General features: G+C 46.7%; 1 protein-coding gene across 1 annotated transcript in view; it reads left to right on the forward strand.

Annotated features, from left to right (window-relative positions):
• OTOG (otogelin) overlaps positions 1-16,340 on the forward strand; it is an 86,213-nt gene that overhangs the window by 33,932 nt on the left and 35,941 nt on the right. The window contains exons 24-30 of the mRNA XM_059929580.1: positions 6,296-6,403; positions 9,830-9,968; positions 11,506-11,640; positions 11,934-12,080; positions 12,376-12,495; positions 14,731-14,847; positions 15,540-15,696. Coding sequence (XP_059785563.1) covers positions 6,296-6,403; positions 9,830-9,968; positions 11,506-11,640; positions 11,934-12,080; positions 12,376-12,495; positions 14,731-14,847; positions 15,540-15,696 — 923 coding nt within the window. The remainder of the gene's footprint in view (positions 1-6,295; positions 6,404-9,829; positions 9,969-11,505; positions 11,641-11,933; positions 12,081-12,375; positions 12,496-14,730; positions 14,848-15,539; positions 15,697-16,340) is intronic.

Genomic DNA, 16,340 nt, shown 5'->3' on the forward strand with positions numbered 1-16,340 from the left:
GACTCTAGGCCCAAGACTCTACATTTCTAAAAAGCTCCCAGGGGGTGCTGTGCTGCTGGTCTAGGAGCCACACTTTGAGTAGCAAGGTTCTAAAGCAATGTCAAACATTAGGGATTAGTTTAACTCAGAAGATCCCAAAGCCAGAGTGGGGCTCCCTTTTCAATCCCCAGGCTCCAAACGCTAGGATAGGATGTGAAGATTTCTAAGGGCTCGGTGACTTTTGACAAGTTACATGACCACTTGGGCCACAGTTTTCTTGTCTGTGAGGCCCGGCTGGCTGTTTGCAGGACCAGTCTGAGCAGGACAGTACCTGAATCCTCTTCCTCTGCTTCTGGCCTCCCAAAGTTCAGTCTGGGTCCTGGCGCTGTGCCAAGAGCATCCACAGTCCAGAGGACTTAATGTTTGTCACTAGCTGTGTGATGTCAGACAAGTCATTTAATGTTTATGAGCCTGAGTTTGCTCACCTGTGAATTGAGGACAGTAACACCTACCATGCAGGATTCTTGTGAGATTTAAAGAAGACAGCGGCTGCAAGGAGCCGGGCACAGTAAGTGCTCCAGAGAAACTTGTCCTCTTCCCCTTCGTAGTGTTGAACCCCCATCACCTCTTGGGGTATTTGCCCTAGTGGCTCATGTGCTGTATCAAATGTCCTATGAGGAGCTTATACACACTCCATAGGGGCTTGTCAAAGGGAAATTGTTACAGTCTCAACTTGTAAAGGAAGGACAGGCATTTCCTGCCATAGTGGAACATTCTCTTGGGAGCTGGGATAGGGCTCCCAGTGATACCTAACAACCCCTGCCTGGGGCCCTCTGGGCCTCCGGTCCCTGTGCCCCTCCCCATGGTGTTTCTTAGAATCTCTGGGTGTGTGTAATCCTCCTGGGCCACTGCAGGGATCTGGGGCTGTCTGTGCTGCCCCAAGTTCCTTTGCATGTTGGTGCTGAGCCAAGGGCTCTGGGGCCACTAGGTAGTGTAGTACAGTGGTTAGGAGCACGAACTCTGGAGTCAGGCTTGAGTTCTGATTCCACCACTTACTGGGTGAGTCAGTTAACTTCCCTGAGGCTCAGTTTCCTCACCTGTAAAATGGCACAGAATAAGCACTCTATGTGAGTGATGGCCTTGTCTTCCTTCACCTGGATCCCATGCCTGTGCAAATGCCCTCTGAGGGGGTTCTGGAACAAGAGGGTCCCTTAACAGTTAAGGAGAGGGTGCTCCACAAATTGAGGGCACCTTGGAGACAGAGGCCAGAGCTTCTCTCTGCATGCTCCTGTCTGTGGTGGGCACACAGAAGGTGCTAGAGATGCAGGCAGGTCTGCAAAAGGCCAGGAGGGAGCAGTGGATGGTGGGGGGAAGGAAAGGTGCCCTCCCCGGGTGGATGGTGGGGGCCAGGGAAGGGCCTGGGGGTGAAGATGGAAGGCGGTGAGCCAGCCCATCACTGGTGTCTGATGCAATTATGGGGAAAGGAAGGGTAAGAAACCAGTATTTATTGTGTATCTACTAAGTGCTAGGCAGTGTGCCCAGGTCTATAATTAAATTCTCGTAATGAACTTGGGAAGAAGGCGTCGTTATCCCCGTTTTACACATGAAAAACCGGAGGCTTAGAAAGGTTAAGTGGCTTCAGGTAGAGCACTGTGGATTAAGCACATACTTTTTTATTTTTTTCCTGCTTCCTCTGACAATCGCGATGAAATGTTGGTAGTGGAGTAAAAAAAAGTATAAATCACCAGGGACAAAGGGAGCAGGGATGGGATGACAGTGGCATGAGATGGGTCAATAGTTTTTGAAGAAGGAACGAGGGTGGCTATGTAGAAACTGACCTTGCAGAGCAGAGGATGACAGCTGATGCTTGTAGAGAAGGAAGGCCAAGGAGAAACAGCCTACATGGTGTTGACGGCTTGAGGAACAGGAGGCTCCTGGCATCTCAGAAAGAGGGGTGGTGGGAGCAAGACAGGAGGATGAGGAGCAAGTCTGGGTAAGGAGCAGTTAAACTCCCGGATTCCCTAACCCCATCCATCAGAGAAAGGTGGTAAGAGTTTCTAGAAAAGTCAAGTCAGAGGCTTTGATCTCAGGGACACAGGCAGGGATGAGATGTAGAGTGAAAATAGGGAGATTGAGTGAAAGCCTGCTGGGACCCAGCCTTCTTCCCCAGCTTGGTTCCCAGGATGGTGGCATCAAAGTTTTTGCCTCCCAGGCCAGAAATGAAAGATGATTCTTCTCCTGCAATTTGGCTGGGCCAAGAGAAAAAAAACTCTAGAAACTGACATTTTGGGGGTTCCACAACAAAAATGATGGTCCCCCCTTAAATATGGAGCTTCCAATCAATGTTTCGTGTCTCACTCTTTTTCCTTTTAATTTTTTAAAAGTGAGGCATAACTTATATACAGTAAAACACACAGATTATAAGTATACAGTTTGCTAAGCTTTGATAAATTTATACCCTCTTGTAACCCACACCTCCATCAAGATATAGAACACTTCTTTCCCCTCAAAAAATTCCTTCGAGCCCTATGCTTTTTCCTAGTTAGTGCCTCCCCCATCCCTCCACCATAGTTCTTCATTTTGGCATAGATAGTCTCTGCCTGTTCTAGAACGTTATGAAAGTAGAATCATGCAGTATCTACTCTTTGATGTCTCGCTTCTTCTCCTTAGCATATGTCTTTGAGGTTGATCCACGTTGTTGCGTTTTCCAGTAGTTTGTTTCTTTTTATTGCTCAGTAGTATTCCATTGTATGAATATACAATAGTTAATTTATCCACTCAAATGTTGATGCATATTGGGGTTATTTACAGTTTGGGCTATTTTAAATAAGGCTGCTTTCTCTTGGATGAACACTTCAGCATGGAATTGAGTCCTAGGGTAGATGTATGTTTAACTACGTAAGAAATTGCCAAATTACTTTCTAAAACATTTGTACGACTTCACCCTCTCATTGCGTGAGAGTTCTGGCTGCTCCACATCCTCACTAACATTTGATGTTTTCAGTCTTTCTCATTTTTGTTATTCTAGTGAGAACATAGTCAAATAACATTATGGTTTTAATTTGTATTTCCCTAATGACTAATGATGCGTACTTTTTCATGTGTTGTTTGGCCATTTGTATATCTTCCTTTGTAAAGTGTCCATTCAAGTCTTTTGCCTACTTTTTATTTAGCTGATTTTTTAAAAAATTGAGTTGTAGGGACTTCCCTGGAGGTCCAGTGGTTAAGACTCCACACTTCCAGTGCAGGGGGCCCAGGTTTGATCCCTGGTTGGGGAACTAGATCCTGCATGTATGCCGCAACTAAGAAGTCCACATGCTGCAACTAAAGATCCCACGTGCCGCAACTAAGACCCGGTGCCGCCCAAATAAGTAAATAAATAATTTTGCTTGTAAAAAAAAATTGAGTTGCAGAAGTTATAGATTCTGGATGCAAGTCCCTTATCAGACATCTGTATTGCAAATATTTTCTCCCAGTCTGTGGTTTGCCTATCCATTTACTTATAGTGTCTTGATATGTCTAAAAACTTCTGATGAGCAGAAGTTTGAAATATTGGTGATGTTTACCTTATCACTTTTTTCTTTATGATTAGTGCTCTCTGTGTCCTAAGAAATCTTTGCCACAGTTCCAAAGATATTCGTCTATGTTTTCCTCTAGGAGCTTTATAAATTTTGCTTTTACATTTGGATCTATAATCTATCTAAAATTATTGTATTTTGTATATGCTGTAAAATGGAGTTGTTTCATTTTATTTTTTCTGATGGATATCCAGTGGTTCTAGCCACATTTAAAAAAAGACTTTACTTTCCCTATTGAATTGTTTTGGCACCTTAAAAAAAATCAATTGACTGTATAAATGTCGGTCTATTTCAGGAGTCTTTATTCTTTTTTTTTTTTTAACATCTTTATTGGAGTATAATTGCTTTACAATGGTGTGTTAGTTTCTGCTTTATAGCAAAGTGAATCAGTTATACATATACATATATCCCCATATCTCCTCCCTCTTGCGTCTCCCTCCCACCCTCCCTATCCCACCCCTCTAGGTGGTCACAAAGCACTGAGCTGACCTCCCTGTGTTACACGGCTGCTTCCCACTAGCTATCTGTTTTACATTTGGTAGTGTATATCTGTCCATGCCACTCTCTTAACTTCGTCCCAGCTTACCCTTCCCCCTCCCCGTGTCCTCAAGTCCATTCTCTACCTCTGTGTCTTTATTCCTAGGACTCTTTATTCTGTTCCATTGATCTATTTGTCTATCTTTAGGACAATATCACACTGTCTTGATTTTTGAAGGTTTATAGTAAGTCCTGAAATCGGAAATTGATAGTCCTCCGACTTTGTTCCTTTTCAAAGTTTTTTTTGGCACTTCTAGGTCTTTGAATTTCCATGTAAATTTAGGACCAGCTTGTCAATTTCTACAAAACAGCCTCTGGGATTTTGATTGGGATTGTGCTGAATCTATAGGTCACTTTGGGAGAACTGACATCTTCATACTAGTGAGTCCTCCGATCTGCAAATATGTCATTATTGCTCCATTTACTGGGCCTTCTTTAATTTCTCTCAGCAGTGTTTCATAGCTTTCACCTAAAGTTTTGCACATTTGTCATTGAATTTATTTATAGATATTTGGTGTTTTTGTCGTTCATTCCATCTAAGTTGTCAAATTTATAGGCACATCTATGATGATTTTTTGCCTATTAGTAATGGGGAAGAACGTTGAAATCTCCAACTATAATTGTGCTTTTGTCTCTTTTCTCCTTTTAGTTCTATGAGGTTTTGCTTCTGTTTTTGAAGCTCTCATACTTGGTGCATGCCCATTTAGGATTCTTATGTTCTGTTGATAAATTGACTCTATTGTTATTATGAAATAGCCCTCGTTATTGCTGTTAATACTACTTATCTTGATGTCTACTTTGTCTAATGTTAATATAGCCACTCTGTCTTGTGACTAGTGTTTGCATGATATCGTTCCCCATCATTTTACTTTTAGCTTATCTGTGCCTTTATATTTCAACTGTGTCTTTTGTAAACAAAATATAGTTGGGTCTTGCTTTTTTCACCAGTGTTACAGTTTCTCCCTTCTAATTAGAGGGTTTATGCATTTGCCTTTAATGTAATTGGACTGAGTTTAATACTACCATCTTGTTGTTATCTGTTTGTCCTTTCTTTGTTTTTTTTTCTTTTCTTTCTTCTTCTGGGTTAAGTTTTTTTTTAAAATTTATTTTATGTTTATTTATGGCTGTGTTGGGTCTTCGTTTCTGTGCGAGGGCTTTCTCTAGTTGTGGCAAGTGGGGGCCACTCTTCATCGCGGTGCGCGGGCCTCTCACTATCGTGGCCTCTCTTGTTGCGGAGCACAGGCTCCAGACGCGCAGGCTCAGTAATTGTGGCTCACGGGCCCAGGTGCTCCACGGCATGTGGGATCTTCCCAGACCAGGGCTCGAACCCGTGTCCCCTGCATTGGCAGGCAGATTCTCAACCACTGCGCCACCAGGGAAGCCCGGGTTAAGTATTTTTTAGTATTCTATTTTTTTTCTCCTTTATTTCATTTCAAGTATATATCCTGGTATTTTTTATTTTTGTGGTTCTCTAGAGATTACAATATGTATCTTTCATTTATCACAGTCTACCATGAATTAATGTTTCACCACTTTAGGTAGAATACTTGTAACAGTCTGCTTTCATTTACTTCCTTCTTGTCCTTTGTACTATTATTATCATACATTTTACTTCTACATGTGTTATAAACCCCACAATTCATTGACATTAATCTTGTTCTAAATGCTCAGTTATCTCTTAAAGAAATTAAAAATAATTAAAAAAATATTTACCAACATATTTTCTACTTTTGGAGCTCTTCATTCCATGTGAATCTGAGTTTCCATCTTCCTGAAAAATTCCCTTTAACATTTCTTTTCAGTGCAATCTACTAGTTACTCTATGAGCCACCTGGGTAGGGAGGGTCAATGCCCATGTCCATGGTCTGTTCATTAGTATACATCTAGTGCCTACGGGACAACTGGCATCCAGCCTGGCTGGCGGGCGGGGGGCGGCATGTGGCTGGTAGAGCTGAGCCTTGCTTCCTGATGTATGGCAGAGACTTCTGAGCTGGGCCAAGTCTGTCTCTGGTTTTTCCAGTTACCGAGGTACCTCTGAACCCCACTTGGTAGCAGCAGGATGGTGGTGGGTACATGGTCACTGTCTTCCAGGGTAAATGCTGAGAGCCACTCCGGGGCATCCATGTGGATACAGGGTCCTCCACAGGTGACAGAGATGGGAAGGGTGCTCTCCTGACCACCTGCTTGCTGTGTCCTTATAGCCTGCTCAGACACGGGGATGCCTGTTTCCTGCCAGAGGAGTGCCCATGCACTTGGAAGGGGAAGGAGTACTTCCCTGGGGACCAGGTCATGTCTCCCTGCCATTCCTGGTAAGTGAGGGCCCCATCCAGGCTCTGCTTTTTGCTGGGGGTGAGGATGGATATGGGATGCATGATCATGCATCCCCCCTTCAACCATGTTCATATTCATGTTGTGTGTTTCTGTGCTGTGCAGGGGTTTGTGTATATATACAAGTGTACACATAGAAAGAATTTTGGGGAGTGTTTTTGTGAGTATTTACATGAATGTGAGTTTGATCAAACATGTATATGAATGTGTGTAGATGTGTATTTGTAATCATGAGGATGTGTTTGCATATGTATATGGATGTGCAAGTGTGGGCACGTGTCCAAAATGCATAGACTGCATATGTGAATGTATATGCACATGCATGTATATGAAAAGATGGGCATTCATAATCCTGAATATGTTAGTGAATACATACAATTATGAATTTGTGTATGTATACAGCTATATTTATATACATTTGTGTGCATCTCCATCCATTTAGTATGTGGGGACATGTATGTGCAAAGTGTGTGAATATGTGCATGCGCTGGGTGTGCATATTTGTATTTACATGTAAGTGAACAATATGTAAAATGTGCATTTGTGATTTCCTATGAATATGTACATGCTTATATGTGAGAGTGAGTTTATATGTGAATATATTTGCACACTGTATATCTGTTAATATAAGTATACATACATGAGAGTGTGTGTACCTGGATTGAATTCTTTGAAAACAGGCTTGGGACCAGTTCTGTAGAGCCTGCCCTGGGCCAAGCAGCAGGGAATGGAAGTGGGTAGAGACTCAACCTCCTAAATATCCTCCCAGGCTTCCACTGCTGCTGTGCCTAACTCATGTTAATTCACTTTCCAAAGGCTTGGCTCCTGGAAGTGTCTATGGTGATTCTTTTTTAAATAACTTGTTTTCCCACTCTCCACCTGTCCTCTGCTTCTGGGAGAGCTGAGCATCTCTCCCACCTTGTAATCACCTAAATCTTGAGGTTCGCCAATGACTCCCCCAACCCCTGCAAAGGCCTTATAACTACCCCAACAGCTAATGAGGCCTTTCAACCCATGCCTTCCAGGCTGGGCGGCTTCTGCTGTGGCCTCCTTTGCCAGATGTCCTCTGTGTTCCTGGCACACGGAGGCATGTGGAGCCTCCCTGACATTCCCCCTGTGCCCTTGTGCTCCTGCAGAGGGCCCGGCCTGGGCTTTCCAGGGCTCTGAGAGTCCAAGTGCTCCTCCAGCCCTGATGTGTCTGCAGGATCAAGGTGGCCCTGCCACTGCCCCAGGGGATCAGGGGACACATCAGGGACCCCTGAGCCCTGGCTCCTACAACTCTCTGGAAAATGGCCAAAGCACATCAGCTAGACTAGTGGGGCTAGGACGAAGAGGGGAAGGAAACAGGACGAGGACCCCTCAAAGAGGTCTGGCCAGCTCATTCCAGTGGAGGTCCCCACCCAGTGAAACCTGTTCCTTCTTAGCCCCACATCACATTCCAGTGACTGTCCAAGGGGTCGGGCTGGGCACAAGACCCTGTGTAAAGTAACTTCAGGTCAGGCTTGGTGTATTGATTCCTGGCCTGGTGTTTTGGAGACGGGTGTGTTCTGTACGAGCCCTTCCCAGCCACTCAGCTCCCCTGAACCCTTCTGTCTCTTGTAGGCTGAGGAAGGTCTCCTAGACTTCGGGATTCATCTCACATTAATGAGTGTGTGCTCCATCTCTCTGCTCCCTTTTTATTGCAGAACTTCTCAAAACAGTTGTCTGTATTTGCTGCTTTCAATTCCTCTTCTCCCATTCTCCCTTCCATTCCACGAAAACTATCCCTACCAAGGTCACCGATAATCTCCATGATGTTATATCCAGTGTTTTTCACTTGGTCCTCATCTTCCTAGACCTATTAGCAGCATTTGACAGTCAGTGATTTGTTATCATTCTCTACTATCATACCTTTCTTCCTGTGACTCTGGGATTCCCCACCCTCTTGATTTTCCTCCTGCCTCTCTTGCTGCTCCTTCTCCAGTTCTTTTGTTGATTATTCCTCTTCTCCAAATTCTTAATACTGAGTGCCCCGAGGGACCTCTTCTGTATTTATACTCATTCTGTTGGTCAACTCACCCAGTCTCATGGTGATAAGGCCTATCCATAGGCAGCTGACTCCCAGATTTCTACCCATAGTCCAAACCTTACTCCTGAACTCCAGACTCGCATATCCAACTACCCACTTGACATCACCACATGTGTGTCTAATGGACATGTCAAACACCAGCACGCCCCAAACTGAACACCTGATCTTCCGCCTCAGACCTGCTTCTCACTCAGCCTTTCCCATCCGGGTGGAGGAAGACTTCATTTTTCCAGTTGCTCAGGCCAGAACACCTGGAATCATCCTTGAGTTCTCTCTCTTACTACCTTCATCCAAGCTGTCTGAAAATCCTTTTGGTTCTACGTTCAAAATAGATCCAGAATCTGGATCTCATTCCTGCACTGCTGCTACCCTGCTCTGAGCCACCATCATCCCTTTCCTGAGTTGCAGAAAAACCTCTCAGTTGATCTTTCTGCTTCCACCCTCCAGCTTAGGCTCAGCACAGCAGCCAGAGTGGAACATAAATCATCCTGTTATTCCCGTGATTAAATCCTCCAAACACTCCTGGTCTCACTCCTACCATTCTTACAATGGCCTTCATGGACCTACGGGATCTGGACCTCTGTTACCTCCCTGAATTCCTCCTCTCCTCCCACACTCTCCATTCTAGCTGTGTTGTCTTCCTGAGGTTCTTCAGGACCTTTGCAAAGGCTGTACCCTCTGCCCAGGATGCTCTTCTTCCAGATGTCCATATACTTAATTTTCTCACCTCCATTAAGTCTCTGCTCACATGTTCCTCTGTCCACCTTATTTAAAATTACAACCCACCCCCACACACATTCCCAATCCCCTTTATCTTGCTTCTTCCCCCCCATAGCACTCATCACCTTCTTACCCACTCTATTACCTACTCATGCTTACTTATTATTTAGTGTGTAGCTTCCTCCTCTAGAATATAAGCTTCACAAGGGCAGAGGTGTTTTGCTGTTTTGTTCACTGATGTATCTGAAACTCCTAGAATAGTGCCTGGGATATGGTAGACGCTTATTACTTGTTGAATGAATGAGTGAATGAATGAACAATTGGAGTGGTAAAGAGAGTGTGGACGTTGGAGTCAGATAGATCTGGATTCAATCTTGGCTCTGTTATTTATTGGCTTAACCTCTCTGAGCCCGTGTGTCCTACATAAAATGGGGACCCACCCTGCCACCCTTTGGGCATATGTTGGAGGTCAGTGATGTTTGTTGACCTCTGGCCCAGGGACACACAGTGGGCGCTCAATGGGCACACAGTGAGTGCTTGATGGGCAGTGGCTCCATCTTGGATATTCAGGGTGGGGGCAGGGCATGCCCTGTCAGGGGTCTGGGCATGTGTGTTTCAGTGTGTGCCAGCGCGGCTCGTTCCAGTGCACCCTCCACCCCTGTGCCTCCACCTGCACCGCCTATGGCGACCGCCATTACCGCACGTTTGATGGGCTCCCATTTGACTTCGTGGGAGCATGCAAAGTGCACCTGGTCAAGGTGAGTGCCTGGGTGTGTACCAGCTGGCTCTACAGGGACCCAGAGCAGCTGGTACGTAATTAGGTGGGTGGGAGGATCTAAGCCCTGGTGTGTGGCAATTTAGAGACTCAAGGAAGTGCTAAGGAGCAAGATTGGGGCTGGACAGAGCCCACCAGTCATAAATACCCTACTGCCTGTCCACTCACCATTATAACCTTGCCCCCTTGGGTGCCAGTGGTTTTTCTGTCTGTAATAGTAAAAGCAAATGCTTTCTGGACTTTTATTATATCCCTGGTGGTCTACCAAGCCATTTTAAAGCATTATTTCACTTAACTCTTACAGCAAGACAGAGTTTATTGAGCCCACATTATAGCTGGAGCAACTTGGGCTTAGGGAAGTTGGTATCTCACCCGAGGTCACACAACTAGTCAGGGACAGAATTGGGGTCAGGTTGGAACCAAGAAATCTGACTGGAGAGTTGGTGTGCAGGCAGGATCCCCTCCAGAAGGAGAAAAGGGTACCAACAGGGTGGGTGGGAGAGTGCCTCAGACACATTCAGGGACCTTGGTTTTGCTAAGGGCCTGTCCATCTCATTATATGATAATAAAAGTAACAGTAATAATAATAATAATAATGACAAACCTTTTATGGAATAAGTCCTGTCTCTGGGGCAGGCACTGTGCTGGGGTCTTTCACATAATTTCAATAACTCCACAAGACAAAGATTATAGACCTTGTTTTATTTTTTAAATTTCAAAGGTTTTGCATGCTCTTCACTAACATGTAAAACAATATAGAAGCATATATTAAAAACAAATATTCCTCTTCACATCTCTTCTGTTCCTACTCCCTGCTGAATAAGCACTCATAACAGCTAGGTGTGAATCCTGCAAGATCATTTTCCATAAGACAGACAGACAGACAGACACACACACACACACACATTTTGTTTAGTTTCTATGAATAGAACCCTGCAATTTGCTTTTATCACTTAATAGTATATTTTGGACATTATCTCATATAGTCAGTAAATTTTTCTTCTTCTTTTTGTAGAATTCCACAGAAAAGATGTACTCTAGTTTGTTATTCGCCATTGATGGGCATTTCGGTTGTTGTCAATATTTAAATGCTCAATGAATACTTGTGTGGATGTGTCTCTAGACGCTTAGAAGCAGAATTGCTATAAAAGTTATATGTTTAGAATGTTGTCCAGTGCCTGCAAATTGCCCTCCAAAAAGGCTTACATTAGCATCATCAGTGTGTGTAAGACAGTGCCCCTTCCGCTACACCCCTGTCAACACCAGTCATCCCTATTATATGTTCATTCATTCATTCATTCATCAGATACTTTTTGGAGAGTCCCTACATGCTAAACACTGCACCAGGCACCCAAAACAAAACTGAGCTTCAGAGAACGGAAGTAAGTTGCCCAGAGTCACAGCTCATATGAAGTAGAAGTGGGTTGAAAACTATTTCAGAGTCTGTGTCCCTCTACCCCATGCCTCTCAGCAGAATCTCTTCTCTCCCTGGTTTATTGCACTAACTTATTTCTCCTCAGAGCACATCCGATTTCAGCTTCTCTGTGATTGTAGAAAATGTAAACTGCTACAGCTCTGGCATCATCTGCAGGAAATTTATTTCCATCAACGTTGGGAACTCACTCATCATCTTCGATGACGACTCAGGAAATCCCGTAAGGCCTGGTGCAGGTGAAGGTTGTATGGACAATTTGCCGGTTAATAGGGGGCAGAAGAGGGCTAAGGACTGGTTTCCTTACCACAGCACTTTCTCTTGGAGCCACTGAGTCCTCAGCCCAGATTGAATTCCTTGGCCACGGCCAGGAGCCCAGAGGTCAATGTCAGGGCATGAGGGAGGCAGAGGAATTGGTGAACTCCTGGGGCCGGGCAGTGACTTATAGCCAGGCCCAGCTGACCCAGGTGTTGGGGGACACTCTGGCCTCAGGAATGGCCACCTCTGTCCCCCTAGAGTCCGGAGAGCTTCCTGGATGAGAAGCAGGAGGTCCACACGTGGCGAGCAGGGTTTTTCACACTGGTGCATTTCCCACGGGAACACATCACCCTCTTATGGGACCAGAGAACCACGGTGCACGTTCAGGCGGGGCCACAGTGGCAGGTAGTCGCGTGATCAGTGACCCTCACGGGCCCTGTGCTCCTTCCTAGAGCCAAGCCAACCCACTGGGTGTCCTTGCATGAGCTGTACCCTTGCCGAAGAGCCAGGAGCGTCATGCCTGCTGTCCTATCTGCCCCACCCGACTCTGGGCCCCTTCTCCTCTGACTCTTCTCTCTCTGCACACCGTGACCCCAGTAGTTGCTTCTGGGCCCACGACAGACTCCTAGGCTCATGGCGACCCCTCTGCCTGTGGCTCACCCTCAGAATGCCTGAAACTGACCATTCTCTCTTCTTTCAGGGCCAGCTGGCAGGACTCTGTGGGAACTTTGACTTAAAGACCATCAATGAGATGAGGACCCCAGAGAAGTTAGAGTTAACTAACCCCCAGGAGTTTGGTGGCAGTTGGGCTACAGTTGAGGTAAAACCTCTCCAAGCTGGCTCACCCCTCTCACCCGAATGGACCCTGGTCACACTGAGAGAAACTGGCCACAGGTCAGGGGAGAGGGACATTGGTGCAAGGCTGCTCCTGCAACCTCTCTCTCAGCTTCTGACCCAGCATCCTCGGCCCTGGACTCTGTCCTGTGGCCTGAGGACATGCACCATCCCATCTCACACATCAGACCCCGGACCAAGCCCTGGTAGGAGGCCTGAGGCTGGGAAGGAGACCAAGTCTCTGTCCTAGGAGAGATGACCACCTAGTAGGGAAGATGAGTCTTGTTGAAGCATTACCATCTTACCCATCTCTGTGCCCCCGGTGCCCGGCGATAGGTCTGGCACACAGGAGAGACCAAGAGAGACCCACATGGGTTGAGGCAATTAGAGAAGGCTTCCTGAAGGTGGTGGCACTAGTGTGGTACTTAAAAGATAGACCATATTTGGATGGAGGAATGTATCAGAGAGAGGGAGGACAATATTAGCAGAGGCAGAAATGATGGGGGATGTCTCTGAGGTTTGGGAGATGTCTGAGGCTGCCAAGCTGTGAGCGATGGGGGGAAACATCACTGAGCTGACAGCAGGAGACCTGGGTTCTTGTCTTATTCTTTTATTTTATTTTATTTTTTTAAATTTTTATTTATTTATTTATTTATTTATTTATGGCTGTGTTGGGTCTTCGTTTCTGTGCGAGGGCTTTCTCTAGTTGCGGCAAGTGGGGGCCGCTCTTCATCGCGGTGCGCGGGCCTCTCATTATCGCGGCCTTTCTTGTTGTGGAGCACAGGCTCCAGACGCGCAGGCTCAGTAGTTGTGGCTCACGGGCCTAGTTGCTCCGCGGCATGTGGGATCTTCCCAGACCAGGGCTCGAACCCGTGTCCCCTGCATTGGCAGGCAGATTCTCAACCACTGCGCCACCAGGGAAGCCCCTTATTCTTTTATTTAAAAGATTATTTTATTTTGTTTTTCTTTTGTTTTTTTGTTTTATTATTTGGGGTTCTTGTGTTAGATCATCCAGTGACTTGCTGGGTGACCTTGAGTAAGTCCCATCTTCTCTGTGGTCCTCTGTGAAGTGAAGGGGCTGGGAGAGGGATAGTGAATAGATTTCACTTCATGTGACGAATCTGATCAGTCAGATGAGGCTGCCTGGGCAGCTATGTTGAGAAATACAAACACTTGTGTCAGGCTCAGCTGGAAGAACTGCGAGTGATTAGTTATGTCTGCCATGGGTGCTGCATCAGAGAGTGGTGATATGAGTGTTACATATTTGCCTTTCTTGGACTGAGTGATCTTAGGTTCCTAGTTCTCTGTTAGGGAGTAGGTGGAAATAAGCCTATGTAGACTGGTGTCAGGGGAGCAGTTAGTCATGGGCCTGGAGCTAAATGTAATCCTGAGGTGGGGCAAGGCTGTTCTCACAGCCTTAGAAAAGTGTGCTCTAACCCATTCCATTTTAGAGAAGCTTAGTGGGTGACTAACCTTTATTGCTTCCCTCCTCTCACCTCTCACTGTCATTTCTCTCTCAATAATCCCCTTGGGCATACCCTGGGGGGCTCTAGTGACAGTGTAGGCTGGGGGAGGAGGTTCAGCAGACATCAGGGAAATCTGTATTAGTTTTCTATGGCTGTGTAACATCATAACTGCAGACTTAGCAGTATCCAACCACACACATGTATTATCTCACAGTTTCTGTGGGTCAGGAGTCAGGGCACAGCTTGATTCGGTTCTCTGCATACAGTATCACAGGCTGCAGCCAAGGTGTCAGCCAGGGCTGGGCTCTCATCTGAAGCTTCGACTGGAGAGGGATCTGCTTCTCTGACCACTCATGTGGTGTTGACAGCCATTCCTTGTAGTCATAGAACTGAGAGCTTCAGTTTTTTTGCGAGCTGTTGGCCCAGGACAACCCTCAGTTCCTAGAGACCACCCACCATTTCTGCCACGTGCCATTCACAGCCAGCAAGGGAGAGACTCCAGCCAGATGGGCTCTGCACTCTTATGTAACATGATAATGCAGTCACTGGCACATAACCACATCCATGTGTCACCTTTGCTGTCTTCTGTCGACTTGTCAGTTTGGTCCCTCCCACATTCAAGGGCAGGAGATTATACAAGGAGATGAACACAGGAGGCCGGGATCAAGGGAGCCACTCTAAGAGTCTGTCCACCACATCAGGCAACAGGCATTTGAGTGGTAGGGAGATCAACAGTGCTGCCTTTGCCCCCTCAGTGCCCAGACACCCTCGACCCCCGAGACACGTGTGTCCTGAATCCTCTCCGAGAACCCTTTGCCAAAAAGGAGTGCAGCATCCTGCTCAGCGAGGTGTTTGAGACCTGCCACCCTGTGGTGAGTGGACTCTAGGCTTGGCTGCTCCTGGGCCCCCTTCCCACCTCCCTGGAATCCCTTCTGCTCTCAGACCCTCCATGCCTTGGAGAGACACCTCAGGTCCAGAGGCAAGATTCACCTCTGCCATTCCCTTGCCTCTGGTCTGCTCGGATGAGTCTGCCCTGTTTCCCTGGGACAGACACAGTCAAACAGCTTCTGTGCCCTTTTCAAGCCCGTCTCGATCTGGCTCTTCCTCCCAATCAGAAAGTTCTTCTGAATGGTGAACACAGACCCCTCATGCTGTGGCATCAGCCCTCAGTGGAGACAGAGGAGAGCTGGTGCTCAGCTCTGTATGGCCCCCTCCAGGGCCTCGAAGGCTGCCGTCAGATGGGCTTTGGCTGTCTCTGGCCCTGGCTGGGGGTTCACACCCCACGTCTGTTTCTCAGCCACACCCTAAGCCCCTGGATCCAATAGCCTAGGCCCGGGGAAGGAGAAAGCTTAGTTCTCAGAAGCAGGGTCTACCTGGGTCATGGAGTTAACGTTTCCCTCTCAGCTGCCTGCCTTTCTGCCCTCACCCTACATGGGCAGCTCGCCCCATCCTGTGGTCCCTTCACGTTTATGCTGCTCCCTGAGGCTGAGTGGCATCAGCCCGGAAGCTGAAGGGCTAACATTCAGGGTCTGTCCTCTGACATCTGACTTCTGACCTCCTCTAGGTCGATGTCACTTGGTTTTACTCAAACTGCCTGACAGACACATGTGGGTGCAGCCGGGGCGGTGACTGTGAGTGCTTCTGTGCCAGCGTGTCTGCCTATGCCCACCAGTGCTGCCAGCATGGGGTGGCCGTCGATTGGAGGACCCCGCGCCTTTGCCGTGAGTGTCCAGACCAGTCATCTGAGGGGGAGAGTGGGGCCCCTTCTGTGGGCAGACCTGTGGGGTCCCATCACTCTGGCTTGTGCTTATCATTCATTGAATTCTTACAACTACCCTGTGAAGTAGGACTGTTTATTCCTGTTTTACAGTTGGAGAAATGGGCTAGAAAGAGAGAGATTAAGTAACATGCTCAAGGTCACACAGGTTGGTGGAGGAGCCAGGGCTCATCTCCATTGCAGATGGTCTGGCTGCAAACCCATGCTCTTAAACACTTTACCAGAAGAGTCAGGAGCCCTGGGTTCCAGACCCAGAGCTGCCATTTGCAAGCTGTGTGACCTCAAACAAGTCCCCCAACCTCTCTGGGACTCCATTTTCTCATCTGAAAAATAGGAATAGACCTGTCCCACCAGGTTTATTGTGAGGGTCAAATGAGATAGTGAATGTGAAAGCCCTTTGTCAGGTGAGACTCATGGGGCCCGTCAGAGGCACCACAAGATAGCAATTTTTCTGGAGCACTGGTGGTCTGCAAATGCTTTTGGTTGCACACTCCTATCAAGTAAAAACATTTTGAGCACATATACATGCATATATATATATATATACACACACACATACACACATACACATAGATGCATGTACATATA

The sequence above is a fragment of the Balaenoptera ricei genome, chromosome 8, assembly GCF_028023285.1.
Source record: "Balaenoptera ricei isolate mBalRic1 chromosome 8, mBalRic1.hap2, whole genome shotgun sequence".
In the NCBI taxonomy this organism is placed as follows: Eukaryota; Metazoa; Chordata; class Mammalia; order Artiodactyla; family Balaenopteridae; genus Balaenoptera; species Balaenoptera ricei.